Below are 19,474 nucleotides of genomic sequence, written 5' to 3'. Positions count from 1 at the left end.
ACATATCGATCAATTTCACGCTCAAGGCCATTGTTCTGAGTGTTGTTCTTGAAAATATATTTCCATTATGAGGAATACAATAATGCGTAAAGAATGCTGACCGTTTTTATTTGAGGGGATGACAGAAGCCTGTAACAGTTTTGGTCTAGGTCTGCAATATTACTGTTGGCCTCCAGGGGGCGATCATGATTGGCGACAATTTGCCAGAAGTTATTTATTTTCAACTGAAAGTGGTGATTTGAAGAGACTCATACTAGCGTACTAAACGGTATGTGGAAAAATAAAGTTTTATAGTATGTGAAAATAGTACACCGAATGCGTCATCTAATGCGCGATTGCGTTGAAACCCGCCATTCATATTTTGGTACAGTGCGTCAATTTATCAGCTGTTGTCAAATGTTATTCGTTAAAGACGAGTGAATTGTAAATAGATCAAATGCTGAAATGAGTATGCAGCTTAAGTATGTAGTATGGGTATTTGGACATGACCACTGTCACGATGCAACTGTTGACAATGCAAACCTGACTATAGGAGTGAAAGTTGAGGAAAGTTCAGCTTTAAGAAATGTATTAGCAACGGGTTTTCAAGAGATAGTCACTCGCCAGCCACTAGTCGACCATGGCGTTAGGGCACTAATGAAGACATTAACAACCATATATGATGACCCAATTAACAATGTGTAAATCTGTGTTCAAGTCTCATTCCTGAAGATAGTTTTACAGAATGGAGATGATTGAATAGCTTTAGCTAGCGAGCCAAATTTTGCTGTGGCTACACCTTCGGCCATAATTAGTAGATCTGTTTTTGCATAACATATCAAATATAATGATAAGAAATATTGTTATTCTTGATTCATTCCTTTCAAATACCATTGCAATTTTATTTTAGCCATTTCTAACACACATTACTTTATTGTAATAAAAGGTAGCTAGTACTTACATTCTTATGTTTTTTTCTTCAAATAATGGACTGGAAGGGTCGTCAACCATTGGCTGATGAACAGTGGCATGATATGAGGTCACCATAAAATCTCTTTGGCCCTCCCCTTTGCCTCAATTTCCTGACAGCCTATTGGTTGTTTTGAATTGTACCATGTGACTAGCTAGCTTTTTCCAGAGCCTTTATTCTGTCCGTAGCCACACCCACACCTATTTTGTGCTCTTATATCATGTTTATTAGCCCAATTAACTCATCAATTAAGAGTAAAATGGAAGGAAATCACTTCGAAACTTCAACTATGTTTGGAAAGTTCCCCAATTTAGTCCACAGCTAACTTCAATCTCATTGGTCATCCTCCATATATGCTAATTAGGACCCAAACGTCATGTCCTGAATGCAAGCGCCATTTTTTACTTCAGGAGGAGGGTGAAACAGCACAATACATCAATTATTTCACTTTAATGTAAATCATTATTTCCTGAATTAACTTTGGCGGCTGCATCTTGTCTGGGGAGGTGAGTGGCAGAGCATCGTCCAGGTGGATTGATTGCACACTTCCGTGACACCGAGACTGAAGCGCTGGCGGATTGGTGAAACAATCCATACACGATAAAAAAAAAAAAGAGAGACGCGACAGCCATCCTTTTATAACCGGAGAAGCAAAGGTAATTTTATGTAGCCCGGTCAGTGAGCATCCTCAACAGTTCATCACAAATATACGCCTATTGTAGCCATTGTCGACATTTGCGCAGATCCACTTTCACAAATCAGCCAACCAGGCATGTTTGTATGCAGTTCAACCAATGATGTATCATTTGAGTTCAACACTGCTAGCTAGCTAGCATTTTAGCTTATATTTTTATTCCCGCCAATGCATACAATTAGATGGTTTTAGCTATATTTTTTCTCTCGGGTCCACCGGCCGCTTTTGGTGACCCTTCGTGGCATAGGCGTCCCATTCGAAAGTCTGCCCTTCCAACTTCGATGGTAATTTCTATGCCTACCATGGGGCATGGTGACCACGGGGAAGGGGGAATCAGGATTTGTTTCTGGAGAGGAAGGCTGTAAAACGGCTGCCACATCCAAGGAAGGCACGCAAATGTTCAACTCCGGAGTCGGGGATCTACTTAGCTAGCTAACGTTAGCTAGCTAGTGACGGAAAAAGAACAATACAGGACACGAGTGCCTGCAATTTGAACGAGTACACTCAGGGCTGCCAACTTTAGAAAAAAGCGTAGAGTTAGATTTGCTATGTGAATTTCTTTGCCCCCTGGCACAACCCTTAGACACGAAGGACATTTAACTGTTTTAAAGCTAATTTCCTGCAATTATACGTATTTTGACATGGCTTAGGCCTATGACCAGGGTGGAAAATAAAACCACAGGTCCGGTGTATTTAGGATACTTTGAACAGTATATTTTTTGGGGAGGGGTGAAATGTAAAGTATGCACTTTTTTTTTTTTTTTTAGGTGGATTGACATTTTATTCAGACAGTTATGAAATAACATGGGGAGAAACAGTGTGAAGGTTGGAAACTGGGATTGATCCCTGTTCTCAGGTGGAAAGTATGTGACACGTGGGGTAGTGTTACCAGGAAATACTAACATTAATGGTTGATGGCTGTGGGTAACCAAATCATAGATTGTGGTCTCCTTGTCCATGGACTGCTTTCAAGGTAAAGACACAAACGTTTTGTAACTCTTTAAAATAAGGCTGGAAGAAAATCCTGCTTGCTCCCCAGGAGGGTTCGCCACCCCTGATCTATGTTTCCCAAGTGCTGGGTGTTTGAGAATGTTCTTGTTATAAGAATTTAATTTCTCAATCACCCAACTCTCAAGAAAAATCAAATGAATATCAAATATTCAGGTGGTTTATGTCTATTAGTTGAAGATTCTTGCCATCTTACTCTACATAGATGTAATGCGATTCAGTTGGGCATCCCCCTACCATCTCTGCCTAGCATGTGCACAATACTAAAATATAAATTATATTTGTGGCCTGCAGCATTTAATATCCAATGCTTATTTGTATGACTTATTCAAAACATTTTACATTTCCATTTTAGTCATTTAGCAGACGCTCTTATCCAGAGTGACTTACAGTTAGTGAGTGCATACATATTTTTAATTATTTTTCATACTGGCCCCCCGTGGGAATCGAACCCACAACCCTGGCGTTGCAAACGCCATGCTCTACCAACTGAGCTACATCCCTGCGGGCCATTCCCTCCCCTACCCTGGACGACGCTGGGCCAATTGTGCACCGCCCCATGAATTGTCCATGAATGGCTGCAAAAATACATAGCCTCGTAATTCATTTTCAAAGACACAAGTAGGCATATCAGATTTCAAATACGTGATTACACTGGTAAAATTGTGAAGAAGTGGGAAAATAAAATAAGTGTGGGGAATAACAGTGTTCTTGCTGACAAGCACACTAATTACCCTATATTTTAGCCCATTGTTAATAATGAGAATTAGTGTCTGGTAGCCAAATTGAACCAAGTTTTAAATGATCACTCTTTGAGAATAACAGTTCAAGATGTGAGATGCGCTTCACTTCGCAGTGGCAACTTTTTCATTTGGAAAAATATTCTGTTCTATTTTATTCTTATTACATGTTTTTTTAAACTATAAAATAGGTGTCTTGACTGTGATAAGAGCTCGGGAAATAAGAGCGTCATGTCGGCTAAATTAACAAAGCTATGCCATTGCACAGCCATAGGCTTCTACAAGCAAGTGCTGCTGCGTATGGTTACTGCCCCTCTTAAAGATTGTGTTCCACCATATAATATAACCAGTTTATTATGCTTTCAATAAATGTATCTTAAATGGCACTTGCTTTTTTTGACTGAATATAAACTACATGACCAAAAGTATGTGGACACCAAACTGTTGCCACAAAGTTGGAAGCACGGAATCATCTAGAATGTAATTGTATGCTGTAGCATTAAGGTTTCCCTTCACTGGAACTAAGGGGCCTAGTCCGAACCATGAAAAACAGCCCCAGACCATTATTCCTCCTCCACCAAACTTTACAGTTGGCAATATGCATTGGGGCAGGTAGCGTTCTCCTGGCATCCGCCAAACCCAGATTCGACAGAGCCAGATGGTGAAGCGTGATTAATCACTCCAGAGAACGCGTTTCCACTGCTCCAGAGTCCAATGAAGGCGAGCTTTACACCACTCCAGCCGACGTTTGGCATTGCGCATGGTGATCTTAAGCTTTTGTGCGGCTGCTCGGCCACGACGAACAGTTATTGTGATTACTTTACTTCCGGAGGCAGTTTTGAACTCTGTAGTGAGTGTTACAACCGAGGAAAGATGATTTTTACGCGCTACGTGCTTTAGCACTCGGTGGTCCCGTTCTGTGAGCCTGTTTGGCCTACCACTGACTTGTTGGAAAGGTGGTATCCTATGACGGTGCCACGTTAAGTCACTGAGCTCTTCAGTAAGGCCATTCTACCACCAATGTTTGTCTATAGAGTTTGCATGGCTGTGTGCTCGATTGTATACACCTGTCAGCAATGGGTGTGGCTGAAATGGCTGAATCCACTAATTTAAAGGGGTGTCAAAAAAATGTGGTGTGTGTATATATATCATGGGAACTCTTTTGTATATTTTAAGTTTTAAATTTCACTCCTTGACAAGAGTCACTAGAGACTCAAAGCCACGAGGGTAGAACACATTTCAAACTTTGCTTGTTAGGGGGAGCTAGTTGCAGAAACAATGGAATGTTTTAGTCGACATGCATGGACCTGTGTGTCAAGATTTTGATAGTATGACTTAATTTGCTCTTCTTTTTTTTGTGTGTGTGTATACATATATAAGGGCAATTTTGCTATTGGGATTTGTTATATGTAATGGATATGACATATTAGGCATCATCGTGCACTCTTGGCATAGACCTATAGATAAATGAGCACATAGGCCTCCTTTTTTTGAGTACTAGAAAAGAATCATGCAATTACTCAACAGTCAAATCCCTAGTTGGGAAGTGTATATTACCTGGCCTAACATGATGCCTCTCTCTTTTAGGAAGCTGAGGAACAATGTATCAGGTCCCTGTTGGAAACTTGGAGAACATCCGAAAAACAAGGAGAAAAGTGAAACATATTTTGAGTGATTATGGACTGGAGGATTGCAAAAACCTTCTGGAAGTATGTTCATGTTGTGCGATTTTTATGTTTAAAACTATCAGTTTCATCGGTATCAGATCAGTGTAGCAAGGATTGTTAGTTGGCTAGATGAGGGCCTAATTATTGCCATATTACACATTGTTTATAGGCATGGATTGTACTTTTTACAGAAAAGTTTGTGGTCATACGCACATCCTTAAAACATAGGTGCTGGGCTAATAAAGAATACTAGTAAAGAACAAGAAGGCCCTCACACTGTTAAAGCTCCCAATTCACCACTTTATTGACAAAGTTTCGAGCCGAAACTGATCTTCGTCAGAAAATTGTACTTTTCCCATAACTTTTAAAGACGGTCTGTACCAAATGGCACCCTATTCCCGATGATCAAAAGTAGTGCACTATAAAGGGAATAAGGTGCCATTTGGGACACACAACAGTGAATGATCGGAGATCATTGATCAGTGTTTTCTTCCCATGATACTTAGTGAGGGGGAAAAAGTATTTGATCCCCTGCTGATTTAGTACGTTTGCCCACAGACAAAGTGTCAGTCTATAATTTTAATGGTAGGTTTATTTGAACAGCGAGAGACAGAATAACAACAACAAAAAATCCAGAAAAACGCATGTCAAAAATGTTATACATTGATTTGCATTTTAATGAGGGAAATAAGTATTTGACCCCTCTGCAAACATGACTTAGTACTTGGTGGCAAAACCCTTGTTAGCAATCACAGAGGTCAGACGTTTCTTGTAGTTGGCCACCAGGTTTGCACACATCTCAGGAGGGATTTTGTCCCACTCCTCTTTGCAGATCTTCTCCAAGTCATTAAGGTTTTGAGGCTGACGTTTGGCAACTCGAACCTTCAGCTCCCTCCACAGATTTTCTATGGGATTAAGGTCTGGAGACTGGCTAGGCCACTCCAGGACCTTAATGTGCTTCTTCTTGAGCCACTCCTTTGTTGCCTTGGCCGTGTGTTTTGGGTCATTGTCATGCTGGAATACCCATCCACGACCCATTTTCAATGCCCTGGCTGAAGGAAGGAGGTTCTCACACAAGATTTGACGGTACATGGCGCCGTCCATCGTCCCTTTCATGCGGTGACGTTGTCCTGTCCCCTTAGCAGAAAAACACCCCCAAAGCATAATGTTTCCACCTCCATGTTTGACGGTGGGGATGGTGTTCTTGGGGTCATAGGCAGCATTCCTCCTCCTCCAAACACTGCTTGGCGATGGTCTTGTAGCCCATTCCAGCCTTGTGTAGGTCTACAATCTTGTCCCTGACATCCTTGGAGAGCTCTTTGGTCTTGGCCATGGTGGAGAGTTTGGAATCTGATTGATTGCTTCTGTGGACAGGTTTCTTTTTATACAGGTAACAAACTGAGATTAGGAGCACTCCATTTTAAGAGTGTGTTCCTAATCTCAGCTCATTACCTGTGTAAAAGACACCTGGGAGCCGGAAATCTTTCTGATTGAGAGGGGGTCAAATACTTATTTCCCTCATTAAAATGCAAATCAATTTTTGACATGCGTTTTTCTGGATTTTTTGGTTATTCTGTCTCTCACTGTTCAAATAAACCTACCATTAAAATTATAGACTGATCATTTCTTTGTCAGTGGGCAAACGTACAAAATCAGCAGGGGATCAAATACTTTTTTCCCTCACTGTAGCTGTTGTCCTTAACTGTATGTTGTCTGTCACCATCTTCCAGGAGCTGCAGAAGGAGAAGAAGAACTCTAATGAAGATTCTGATTCTGATGAGGCATTCCAGGAGACTGAGTGGGTGGACCTCAGTGAGCCCTTCCAAGGCAAGAGGAAGAAAAAGGTAAAATGGCACCTGGAAAGATGAGCTAGTCTGATAGGGATGTCAACAAACCAAACAAATGTTTGAAATTGAAACAGAATAGTTTATAGTTCAACTGATTGATTAAATGTGCCAATATTTCTGGGGTCTGTGGAAATGCATAGCCACTGATGTTGAATATGCATCAGTTAATTCAGTTCTTACTTAATCTGCATCTGAAATGGCACCCTATTCCCAAAATTGTGGTGCACTATGTAGGGACACACTCTTCGTACAAAAAAATGTAACATTCATTCCTTACAGTGAAGTGACGGATCAATTTAAAATGTTCTTATTTTGCTAATCACGCTTGCTATCTGTGCGTTTCCTTCCCCAGTGGCCGTACCGCACGCGGCTGTTGTGCTGCACCCTCTGTAAGTACTCCACCCGGAACTGGTACTCCTACAAGAGTCATCTACAGCGGAGCCATGAGTATGAGAGGAAACTGTGTGCCCTGGCTCCCTGCCAGATCTGCCCCTTCGTCGCCCACCCCCGACTCATCAAGAAGCACCTCCTCCTCTTCCATGGCTCTCCGAATGTGGACCAAGAATCAGCGTCTCTGCATTCAACTACCAAGAAAGGGGACCGGTTTAAGTGTCGCAAGTGCCGATATGTGGACTCAAACCTGTTCTCAATGAAGAAGCATGTCCTGCTGAACCACCTGGAGAAGCTGTGGCACCACTTCTCAGGCCGGATACCAGACACTAAGTTCCCCCATTCAGCCTCCAGGCAGTTCTGTAAGGTGTGTAAGATGGCCATCGAAAGCACGGAGCACATGCTGCACCACATCCTGTCCTCTCCCACTCACCAGTGGGCCTGCGCTCAGATCAGGACCTGGATCTTGGAGAACACTCAGTACGCCAAGCCTACAAATTATCAAACACTGGCCCCTAAAAAACAGCTGCCACAGGTGTCCAGTCCTGAGCAGCTGGCAGGGCCCAACCAGAGCTTCCTCCCCCCTCAGGCCCTGGTTCAGCTGGCCGGTGCTGAGGCAAAGGGCCTCGTCCAGCCTGGTGCTACTGTCAAGCTGCAGAGTGCTCTGCCCCAGGGGGCCATCTCAGCCACCATGCCCATCGGCCAGACCATGGTCAGACTGCCCTCTGGCACCTCCCTACCTGGTGCTGCTCATAACCAGGTGCCTTTCAACATAGGGGTCCAAGGTCAGCAGCAGCCCCAGCAGGTCTTCCTGCCCCCGAGGGTGCAGATCAGCATTCCAGGGATGTCCCAGGCCCTCATGGTGACTCAGCGCCTCCCCCTGAACCAGGGGACCCCCCAGGGTACCATGCTCCAGAGCAACACTCAGGGCACCATGCTGACCTCCCAGTCCCTCCTCAGCCACCTCTTCCCCACGGGCAACAAGGTCAACGGCATGCCCACCTACACCTTCGCCACGTCGGTGGGCATGCCCAGCCAGACCAGTAACATCCAGCTTATCAGCAAGGCTCCTCAGCCCATCAAACCAGCAGGTAATCCTGCTCTGAACTCCAAAGCCAAGAAGTGGATCACCTGTCCCATCTGTAATGAACTGCTCCCTTCCAACGTCTATGAGGCTCACCAACAGGCTGCCCACAAGGCCCAGCCCAGAGCAGCTAAGCAGCAGGGCCTGGCTGCCCGTGCTCCCTTCCTCAGGAAGATGCCTGACAAGACAGTAAAGTGTTTGAAGTGTAAGATCCTCCTGTCTGAGAAGGGCCTCTTTGAACACCTGCTGCACGGGCTCAACTGCCTCTACTGTCCTGGGATGTTCTACTCCATTCAACAACTGGTTGAACACACAAACGCACAACACAACCCCACACAGAAGGCCAACTGTGACTTCATGAGGCGGGAGTATAGACTGTACACAGACGACAGCGGTAAACTTCTGTTCCCCTACTTTGACATCAACACCATGGCCCCCAAAGAGATCCTGGGAGACGCAGAGCTGAAACTGGCTCTGGTCACCAACTCCCTAGACCTGATCTTCCTCAAGATGCAGCCTGGTGGTAAACAGGACGTGTGTCGGAACCCCAGTAAAACTACGCGGACCGACTGCCCCTTCTGTGAAGAGAAGTGTGTCACAGTGGAGAACTACCAGGCCCATCTGAATGGGAAACACTACATCGCGCCCACCGTCCACGCCATCCTCAAGACTGCAGCATTCAAATGCATCTACTGCAACGGCGTCTACACAGGCAAGACTACGCAGAGAGCTATAGTCATCCATCTACAGCGCTGCCGCCGTGCACCCAAGACCCCTAAAGACACAGACCGACTCCAGCCTGCCCCCACCAACGGACGCCAGCAGCAGGTCATGGCCTTTAAGCAGATGATCCAGGTGCCAGGTCTGTACTCTGCCCAGCTCCCTCCTGTCCCCATGGCAGCGATGGCCTCCGTCCCTGTCCCCCAGCCCTCTGAGTCCCCCGCTGAGCTACAGAGCAAGCTGAGACTGGAGGCGGCCTTCAGGGAGGCCATGGAGGCCAACAAGAAAGAGAGGGATGCGCGGGCAGCCTTCCGTAAGCAACGAGAGAAGGAAAAACGAGAGCAGGTACCCAAGATAGACCCCTATATTCAGCTGGCGCTGGACCCCAGTGGGATGGAGAAACGCCCCTCTGAGGAGCGTAAAGACTTCCTCACCAGATACTTCCACACCAAGCCGTACCCCACCAAGAAGGAGTCTGAGGAGCTCTCCAAGAGACTGTGGCTGACCCGGACTGAGGTGTCCACACTGTTTGGGATGAAGCGCACCAAGTGCATGAAGGCGATCCAGAAGAACAGCCCTACCATCTTCATGGGCTTCAACATGACAGAGCTGAAGAAACTTAAGCACGACCTCCTCATCCCAGAGGTGGAACCTGCAGAACCAGAGAAGATGGCTGACCAGGAAGTGGAACCCGAAGAACCAGAACAGACGGATTCTCCAGAAGGAGAAACGGCAGAACCAGAAATGTCTGTTCCAAAAGAGGATTCTTTAGAACCACATCAGATGGATGTTCCAGAGATTGATCCTTTAGAACCAGAGCCAATGGCTGTCTGAGTTGTCACTTCAGAGTACATGTACAGTCTGTATAGATACTTTTACCTGGATGACTGCAACAGACTGCAGTGCCCTGAAATGTATACTTTTATATTGATGTTAATCTCCCTGCTAGGAATTGTCAACTTAATTTTAGATGTTGATTTATTATTATTATTATTCTCCTTTTCGTAGAACTGTAAATCACATGTTGACATTCTCACAGGCTACATGTTAAAACAAACCTCTGTATACAAGGGTAAAAAATCTGAAGCTATGTGAGGATTGTATTAGTATTTGAGTGACACTGTTTTCAGGGGTTTGTTTCATACAACCACAGCACCGTTAAATCCTAGGGGGCATCTTTTAAGATGTGTTTTCAACCCATCGACCATGATTCAGTTTGAATAATATTTTTAAATGCTGTCAAATGTTAAAGCTATAAAAACACACCTGTATTTGGTATTGTGTAAGTATTCAAACAGGGATCATTGACTGACTTTCAAACAACTACACCATTATCTCATGTTCAGAACGTTAATGAACAGTATTTGTCAATTTTGTGTTTCTGTATCATCAGAATACTTATTTTCTGTATAATAGTTATTGGCCTTTGTTCTCAATAGTAACTCAAAACTGTTATGTGGTTATATGAATCCATTGACCAGATGAGACTGAGTATAATCATAACTGTAAGACATTGTCCAGCTTTCTTCTTTTCAGAATGTGTATCGAGCGCTATTCTTCCCTCTATTGGAACTATGTAATGGATCATTCTGAGTTCGCTCAAATACTGATTTTTGAGGTAGCCTCCATCACTTTCACCTTTGCTTTCCTTGCCCTTGTTGTGTTGCTTTTTATGTGTGTTTGTTTGTGTCCACTCATTTTGTTGTAAGTTATTATTTGGTGAAAACGGACAGCTTCTGCTGGTGTTTTTACCATTATTTTTCATATGCTAATTCCCCTATGGGTTTTTCATTTTCTTCCTTGTTTCTACTTCTTCCTGTGTCACTTGCAATTGATTGTCAGGTTTTTATGTACTATATACCTGTTGGGTTTTAGATTGGTTCAGTCCTTCAGAAGCTAAAATGTGTATAGACTTGAAGGTTTGAGCCTTCTGATGCATTGTGGCAGAACTGTGCACAATAAAAACTTTTTCCAATAAACGTTTCACTGCTGTAATTTATTGCTCATTAATGGGTGTCTGTCTGAGAAAGCTTGTCTAACCAAAGTGGGCTATTGTAAAATAAAGTAATTGCGCGTATTTTTATACATAATTATGTTTGTGTAGCCAGTGCATTGAGCCAGTGGCAGACAGGTTGATGCGATTGGTATGCGCCGTCTTTTTAAATTGTCGCTTTTTAAGTGACATTGCGCGAGCGTAAACACGACGTTTTCCTGTCCTTCGTCTTTTCAGCAACAGACCCAGGCTACCAGTTTGTTTCAAGTAAGGCTTTGGAGTTGAGAATTTCATACGGTAAGTGTGTTTTGAAACCTTAAATGTTTTTATATTTTCAGTGCTTTGATATTAGTTGAGGTCTTTCAACTTTGACTTTCTGGAAATTTCCAAACGGACCATGCTAGCTAGCTAGCTAGCTAGCTAGCAACGTTAGCTGGGCTTCCAGCAGTGGCAATACTTTCTAATTTCTATATAAATAAACTGGTTTTCTGCTGTACGAGATAGTAACAACATTTAGCTCAGAAAAACAAAGTTGTAACAAGTCGTAAACAAACGTTACTTCCAACATTAACGTTATTTTCCCAAGATACGTGTTGACGCTAAAGCATCCAAGATGTCGTACATGCTACCGCATCTCCACAACGGCTGGCAGGTCGACCAAGCCATCCTATCCGAGGAGGACAGAGCCCTGGTTATTAGGTTTGGACACGATTGGGACCCAACATGTATGAAAATGGACGAGGTGTTGTACAGCATAGCTGAAAAGGTAAGATGTATGTTATTGTACTATTGTTGACATTTGTGAATAGGGTTGTTGCGGTGACCTTATTCTCGCCACACCGGCGGTCATGAAGGCAGTCAAATTCCACGTGACCGGTTCGTCACGGTAATTAGGCATCTCCAAGCGCTGATGGTCATAAGTAGCCTACCAAATTTGCTAACTGCCTGGTACTCCGTACTCTATTGTCCCTCTAATCACTCTGACCTCAATGCAAATGTTATCGAAAATCTAATCTAACACTTAATGAGAGCCCATGAGCTCATGGGCAACATTTCTATAGGCTATGCAATTGCGGGAGAAACAGAGTGATGATCTCATCAGCTTTCTATAGGCTAGGCCTACTATATTTATTTCTCAACGTTCCTAATATGAAGCACATTGCTTATCTTTACAACAGGAGTATAGCCTACCTGGCTGGCATGAAAATGAACCAGGGGAAAAGTCTTCTCCATTTTTTACATTTTTAGTCATTTAGCAGACCCTCTTATCCAGAGTGACTTACAGTTAGTGAGTGCATACATTTTCATACTGCATAGATGACATGTATTTTTCCCCTGCCCCAGTTTCAAGACAGGGGCATGATAATGGTCCATTCTAAATCAAAACAAATTTCACACATTATTTAGTATATGTAAAGACAAGAATAGTCTGATGGGTGACAATATTAGCCTATCACTTGTGAATTACATATTATCATGTGTGAATGATGCCCAGCGTAAGGCAAGAAACAACTTCGGAGCATGCGGAACTCAGGGAGAAGGGCACAACGGCCACTGGCCACAAAAGGCATGGATTTTTTTAGCCCACAGCCATTTGGCATAGCCAGATCAGGACCTAACATAAGGACAACTCATAGTATGCTATGCTGTTCTTCTGAAATATACATCATATTTCTTTAGACCTGTCCAAAATAAATAATGGATTTATTGTGAAGGTGTTGGCTAAATTACATGGATTTATTAGACTTTTTAAAATGTAGATGTTCCAAAGATCTGCATTAGTGTATTTTTCATACTGGCCCCCTGTGGGAATCGAACCCACAACCCTGGCGTTGCAAACGCCATGCTCTACCAACTGAGCTACATCCCTGCCGGCCATTCCCTCCCCTACCCTGGACGACGCTGGGCCAATTGTGGGCCGCCCCATGGGTCTCCCGGTCGCGGCCGGCTACGACAGCCTGGATTCGAACCAGGATCTCTAGTGGCAAAGTTCCCACTGCGCCACTCGGGAAACACAATTGGATTGTAGGCTATGTGTGGAAACCAGGAGATGCTAAATGTGTTTATGTTAATTAACGGTCAATTACCGTGAGACCGACAGTTATTTGCTTGACAATCACCGGCTGACGAAATTTCATGACCGCCACAGCCCTATTTGTGAAGACATTTCATTGAACTTTGCTATTTTTACAGTACAAACACACTATCCCACCCTACAGGTGAAGAACTTTGCAGTCATCTATTTGGTGGACATCACAGAGGTGCCGGACTTCAACAAAATGTACGAGTTGTATGATCCTTGCACCGTCATGTTCTTCTTCAGGTGAGTTTCAAGTTGTCGTCATGTCAGGCCTTCACTTCAGAGCCATGCAAACCAATGACTTGCTAAATTGATGCAAATGTTCAACAAAAATGGGTGTAGCAAACACAGGCTCTCATGCCATATAGGCTAGCTGTGAAAACAGTGATGCTTAGCCCTACGAAGCTTGCCATCATGTATACAGTTGTAACACTAAGTACAGTTTAACAGTACAGTAAAGTTCCGCTTATGGCATATCATAGGAGAAGCATGTGAGATTAGGACTCGGCCAATGACTGTACCTGTTTTAGCAGCACGTGTCCTGTGTTGGACGGTATTTTTAATCAGTAGACTTTCTGATGGAAAGCTCATTGGTTACATCGCCAAGCAATACCTAAGAAAGTATTAAATCCAATCTATTTTCAGGTGGATTCCACAACTGTGCCAAAGATTTGTATAACTATCCCAAGATGGACCACAGCCTGTAATTTCCAATGGGAACAAATGAGTCGTAGTGGGCAGAACAAGCACCAGCTAGAGAGATCATATTGGCGCTTTCTAGCATGTGTTTGCATATTTCCGTTAGGGAACGCCTACTCTGTGAAGTGCGCGTGTGCAATAACTCAATTCGCCCTTGCACTCCTTCTAAGCAACACCATTAAAAAAAAAAACTTGGCAAAGGGTAAAGTCTACCAAACTTAGTCCACTCTGTTCGTAACAGATTCTAGTTTTGGGAACCGAAAACTGTATTGAGATCAAATGTTTCATCAATGAGAGACTTTGCAGAATCCAGGTTGTCCAAAATCCATCTCATTCCATCTTCTACTGCCGGCCACAGTGCTTCATCTTATTACCATATTTGGTAGTGAGTGGAAATGACAACCGGATGCTTCACCTTTTATACATCTGGTGAAATATCTGGCTCATAGTTCCATCTGTGACTGTGCACTCGCATGGCATGCTCTCGCCTCTAGACAAGTAAACAGACTGTTCGCAGTCATGCCACTTCCTGTCTGTGGTTCACACGCAGTAGCCACACAAAATAAATAAAAATAAATAGGTCATTTAGCAGACGCTCTTATCCAGAGTGACTTACAGGAGCAATTAGGGTTAAGTGCCTTGCTCAAGGGCACATCAACAGATTTTTCACCTAGTCGGCTAGGGGATTAGAACCAGCGACCTTTCGGTTACTGGCACAACGCTCTTAACCACTAAGCTACCTGCCGCCATAAAATGGACACAGTGCTGACACGCACTGGTCAACAAAATAATATAAATGTGTATTGCAGCTAGATTCGAGTGGGTGGTGGTAGCATCAAACAATTGGATTTAAAACTTTCTTGGGCACCGCTTGGCAATACAAACGATGATGTTTCCATCAAAACCATCTACCAATTACGGATACCATCCAACACGGGACACATGCTGCTAAAACAGGTACAGCAACGGGTCGGGCGAAATCTCACAAGCTGTTGCTATGGAATGCCCTTAGACCCGACTTATTAATAAATTAAATGATTAATAAAGTTATCTAAATTAGGGCTACGGGATGCTCCGTCTTAAAACAATTGCCCCACGCTACTTCAGTTGACTGAGCGCTCCCCTCTTTTTTTAGTCCTGCATGACTCTGTGAAACATATTCCTTCTCCTCTGCACTGTTCCAGGAACAAGCACATCATGATAGATCTGGGGACTGGTAACAACAACAAGATCAACTGGACCATGGAGGACAAGCAGGAGATGATTGACATTGTTGAGACCGTTTACCGAGGGGCGAGAAAAGGACGAGGTCTGGTCGTATCTCCTAAGGACTACTCCACAAAATACAGATACTGATTGGTTCTTCCCTTTCCATTGCTTTGTGTGAAGCCCAATGGGAGCAAATCTGTGTCTTTTCAATATGAGACTTTCTAGACAGCTGGACTACAAAAAGGCTCAGATTGAGGTCTTCTGCTCTTTTTTTAATCATGTTACAGCCAAGTAATATTTTTTCTACAGCAGTTATAAAAAACATAATTTAGTTTCTTCTTTGATTTAATGCATGTCATTTTCAAATTTGATATTGCAATTTAGTTATCACTTCATAGACCAGTTTCCCAGACCCAGAATAAGGCTAGTCCTTGATTAAAAATAATTATCAGTGAAACATTTCCATTGAAGGTGTTGTTTTTTTCAAGGCTACGGTAGACTATCAGGAATCACCCACCACTCATCTGAGCTGCAGGCAGTTTGCATGTTTAAAACATATACTTAATTTTTGGAAAACTGGATATTTTACCTTCTATTATGAGGGATGTCTTACCTTGCTTCCAAGTAGCCTAGCCAAAATCCGACCATAGAAACATTGATGGAATTATTTTATAAAGGTTTACTCATTTGCCATTGAAACCAGCATTTCTCTCCTGTTATTTTGGTTTTCATATGAACTTTATTTCATTGTCCACATGCTAAAACCACAATCCTAGTCATATTAGCAACACCTATCCTGGTTATATTTCCCCTCTTTCAGTGACATAAACCATCAGGTTCGCATTTAGAACTGTGTTTTCCCACGAATTGCGTTTTGGCAAATGTTTGAAAATGATTTTGCTGCGTTATTACAGAAGTTGTATGTTCAATAATATAGCCTCTTGGCTGTGAGACGATAGGCTTCCTATTGTCGCTAGGGCTGTGACAGTCATGGAATTTTGGATGATGGTAATTGGCCAGCCAAATGACCATGGTCACCTTAATAGCCGTTTGAATAGCAAAACAATATATTAATGTACATTTTCTCCTCTCAGCCGCTCCTGACTGCATGTGCTGCCATATAAATATAATGATTAGAACTGCCCTCCCCATTCAAGTCTATAGGCAGGTTTCCATTTACCCAGGTTTATTAGACAAGACAAAAGCAATGTTGCAAAAAAGTTATTGTTACGTGTAATGGGAACAGCAGATATAGGATACATTTTCGGAAGATCGGCAAAAAAAGTATCCGTTCAACGTGGATTATTCTGTGCACTTTCCTTATTGTGACAAAATGATGGAAACGGTGTTTTTCAAATAAATGATTGTTGCTGGATAATGTCGAAGGTACGTGGGGCACTTGATGTCATGGCCTATATGTAAACAGGGTGACTGTGAGCTAAATATCCAGACGGGAAGTAAAAAATAACTTATTAGGCATGAATACATTTATATTTCTATGGTTGCAGTCCTTAAAGATTGAATTGCATTTAATCAAATTAATCAGATCCAATGATTTACCTCCCGTAGGCCGGGGTTCCGCTATTTCCATTCTAAATGCCTACTGCTTGTAAAATCAATTAATTTTTTTTCACTATAAAAATGTTTCTTTGCAGTTCAAGAATGCCTGAATTGCTTCACCTTGCTTTTCTGGTTGACTGGATCCAATTTTCACCGTCCAATTATTTCAGATCTACAGGGGTGCTGATTTCACCATGGGACAGACCATGGCGATTTATTGGCACATGAGAATTATGGCAAATAGGCTTATTAGTAAATTTTTGCATTCTGGCTTTCACTGGATATCTGAGACATGAAACAGATACTGTAGGTGGGAGGGCATACAGGCTAATTTATTAATGCAGAATTTGCCTAAAAGGGTGAAGGAAACACTTCAATCAATTCAATTTTTATTTGACACCTAGGTTTTTGCTAAAACGTTTTTATTTTTAGGTGTGACTTCATTGCGTCCGTCCAGCGGTTTTTATCGACACAAGATAGTTCAATGGAAACACAGCAGTAGGCAATTGTTGCATCTATTTTCCATGCTAACTTTTTAAATGTTGACAAAAAATCACTGGACAAATTACCAGTCAAATTGCCACACGAATGCCCTGCTGTCCCGTCTTTAGTCAGCTGTTCGTTCCACAACCAAAAATGTTTTTTTTTTACGGTTAGGACAATTATTTTATTTTAATGACGTTTTCATTAATAACCGTCGGTTATACGGTAATTGTGCCAGCTCTAATGGTTGCACACCTCAATTAAGCTCTAAAGGAAAAATTGTTGTTCTTTATACACATTAATAGTATTTTCTGTTGGTCACATCATTTTACAGGGTTCATACGGTCATGAATATCCTGGAAAAGTCATGCCATTTTAAAATGGTGTTTTCCAGGCCTGGAAAAGTTTAGAAAAAGTCATGGAGGGTGCTCAACCATAGTGATTCGAGGTGCAACCTAAAAATGGGTAGAAGTCATTGGAAAGGAAAAGGCGCACCTCTCGCTCACCATTCAAAATTATTTGTTTTATTAAGACCGTTTAAAAGATTGACGTTTCGGCCTTCTGCAGAATAATTCCATTACAGGACACCTGCGCTTCACTATGGAACATGACGAGGGAGGACTAGACTTCCTGGATATACGTGTCACCAAAACAGGTACCTTCCTCTCATCTGATCTATTCAGAAAGAGCACAGACAGAAACAATATATATTTTAGAATTGAACAAGTCAGCAAAAAGAAATGTGGTGGTGATGTTGACAAACACCATAGGTCCAGAGAGACGTTCTGGATCCATTCCTTAGATACTTTAGTCCCCAGAGGTCTTAACCTAGAGAATAACTATAGTGTGCTTTTGTGAAGGGCCCCATCCCTTTGTTGGTCCCCCCCCCCCCATCCCATTTGTACTACTTGTTTACACATGGAGGGAACTGTTGTCCAAACCAGTTGTTAGACCTCTTTGCCTAAGCTTTTGATGTTTGTTGTTGTTATCCCTAGTTTTCCTTAGCCCTGTTGTTTATTTTTCCAATACCCAACATATTCAACATATATTATATAGTAATGGTTGTATATCAATTATACCTACTGTAGTTGAAAAAAGCTTGCCCAGTTTTCCAATTGTTTTTTACTGGTTCCACTTCTGTATTTCATCACTAGGTGGAGACATTGACCATAGTACCCCACACCCTGAGTGCCAACATGTATGGTCTACCACACGTTCTCTCAGCAACCCCATCTGAAGAGAGTTGTCTCCCTAATTGTCTTCCCCGTGCCCTGTATGAACTTGTCCATTCCCATTATGGTTATTCTGATGAAGGCCGAAACGTCAATCTTTTAAACTTGCTTAATAAAACTAAGAATTTTTAATGGTGAGCGAGCATTGTGCCTTTTCCTTTCCAATGATAATTTCTGTTAATGCAATTTATTCAGGCACATAGTTTTTTTATATTTGATAAATAAAATAAAAATCAACATATCAACCAGGATCGGAATGACACTTAAGCGCGTCTGTGTTTGCGGGCATCACCTGCATGTGTGTGAGACGAGTGGGCCGTTGCTCAAGGAGTGGGAGACAGTCGGATATTGCAGCAGCAGGGTAGGCCTAGCCTATAAAATATGATAGAGAACAGACTAACTAGGTAGCCAATTCAAAACATAGTGTACCCTCTAGTTAACTCTTTAGCGATTGATAGCAAGAGTGTGCAAAGATATAATCAAGGAAAAAGGTGGCTATTTGAAGAATTTCAAATATTACATATTTTGATTTGTTTAACACTTTTTTTTGGTTACTACATGATTCCATATGTGTTCTTTCATAGTTTTGATGTCTTCAATATTATTCTACAATGTAAAAAATAGCACAAATAAAGAAAAACCCTTGAATGAGTAGGTGTGTCCAAACTTTTGACTGGTAGTGTATGTTAGTCAGGCTGCAAAGTAAACACTTTTTAAGGTAGCTAAGATAAATATTTGAAAAAGGAGAGCAGCACAGTCTAGGAGCTCAGATGCAATAAGAAGGGGGGGTAAGTGCCTTGCTCAATGACAGGAGATGGTACATGGGATCAATTGTTGGTCATGGAAAAGTCATGGAATTCCATCTATCAAAATGTATATGAACCCTGATTTTACGGTTTAATGAATTTAACCAATTATTAACCGGATAATGGGGGTCGGTTAGTCGGCAGCTAAATTGACCAAAGTTTGCATCCCTATCTTTGATGTCTAAGATCCTGCTGTCTGAGAAGGGCCTCTTTGAACACCTGCTGCTCGGGCTCAACTGCCTCTACTGTCCTGGGATGTTCTACTCCATCCAACAACTGGTTGAACACACAAACACAACACAACCCCACACAG

General features: G+C 42.5%; 2 protein-coding genes across 2 annotated transcripts; both read left to right on the top strand.

Moving 5' to 3' along the window:
- Positions 1-1,373: 1,373 nt before the first annotated feature.
- On the top strand, positions 1,374-11,069 carry LOC311132904 (activity-dependent neuroprotective protein 2a-like). The gene is made up of 4 exons (XM_084166280.1): positions 1,374-1,605; positions 4,979-5,100; positions 6,789-6,902; positions 7,258-11,069. The coding sequence occupies exons 2-4, from the start codon at positions 4,993-4,995 to the stop codon at positions 9,931-9,933; spliced, it is 2,898 nt and encodes a 965-aa protein (XP_084022406.1). The 5' UTR covers positions 1,374-1,605; positions 4,979-4,992; the 3' UTR covers positions 9,934-11,069.
- A 15-nt stretch (positions 11,070-11,084) lies between these two features.
- LOC311132902 (thioredoxin-like protein 4A) lies at positions 11,085-16,458 on the top strand. Its single transcript, XM_084166279.1, has 4 exons — positions 11,085-11,389; positions 11,679-11,858; positions 13,312-13,415; positions 15,056-16,458. Exons 2-4 carry the CDS (start codon positions 11,706-11,708, stop codon positions 15,225-15,227), a joined length of 429 nt encoding a protein of 142 aa, XP_084022405.1. The 5' UTR covers positions 11,085-11,389; positions 11,679-11,705; the 3' UTR covers positions 15,228-16,458.
- Positions 16,459-19,474: the final 3,016 nt, after the last annotated feature.

The sequence above is a fragment of the Coregonus lavaretus genome (assembly GCF_964263955.1).
Source record: "Coregonus lavaretus genome assembly, chromosome: 7".
Taxonomy (NCBI): Eukaryota; Metazoa; Chordata; class Actinopteri; order Salmoniformes; family Salmonidae; genus Coregonus; species Coregonus lavaretus.
Note: the sequence above shows the minus strand (reverse complement) of the source record. Positions and strands in the feature narration are given on the sequence as shown.

Bases quoted from the DNA above. Each gene is read 5' to 3' on its own strand.
- LOC311132904 (XM_084166280.1), top strand. From the start codon at position 4,993: ATGTATCAGGTCCCTGTTGGAAACTTGGAGAACATCCGAAAAACAAGG. The intron at 5,101-6,788 runs GTATGTTCATGT...ACCATCTTCCAG, and splicing joins ATTGCAAAAACCTTCTGGAA to GAGCTGCAGAAGGAGAAGAA. The intron at 6,903-7,257 runs GTAAAATGGCAC...TTCCTTCCCCAG, and splicing joins AAGGCAAGAGGAAGAAAAAG to TGGCCGTACCGCACGCGGCT.
- LOC311132902 (XM_084166279.1), top strand. From the start codon at position 11,706: ATGTCGTACATGCTACCGCATCTCCACAACGGCTGGCAGGTCGACCAA. The intron at 11,859-13,311 runs GTAAGATGTATG...CCCACCCTACAG, and splicing joins TGTACAGCATAGCTGAAAAG to GTGAAGAACTTTGCAGTCAT. The intron at 13,416-15,055 runs GTGAGTTTCAAG...GCACTGTTCCAG, and splicing joins ACCGTCATGTTCTTCTTCAG to GAACAAGCACATCATGATAG.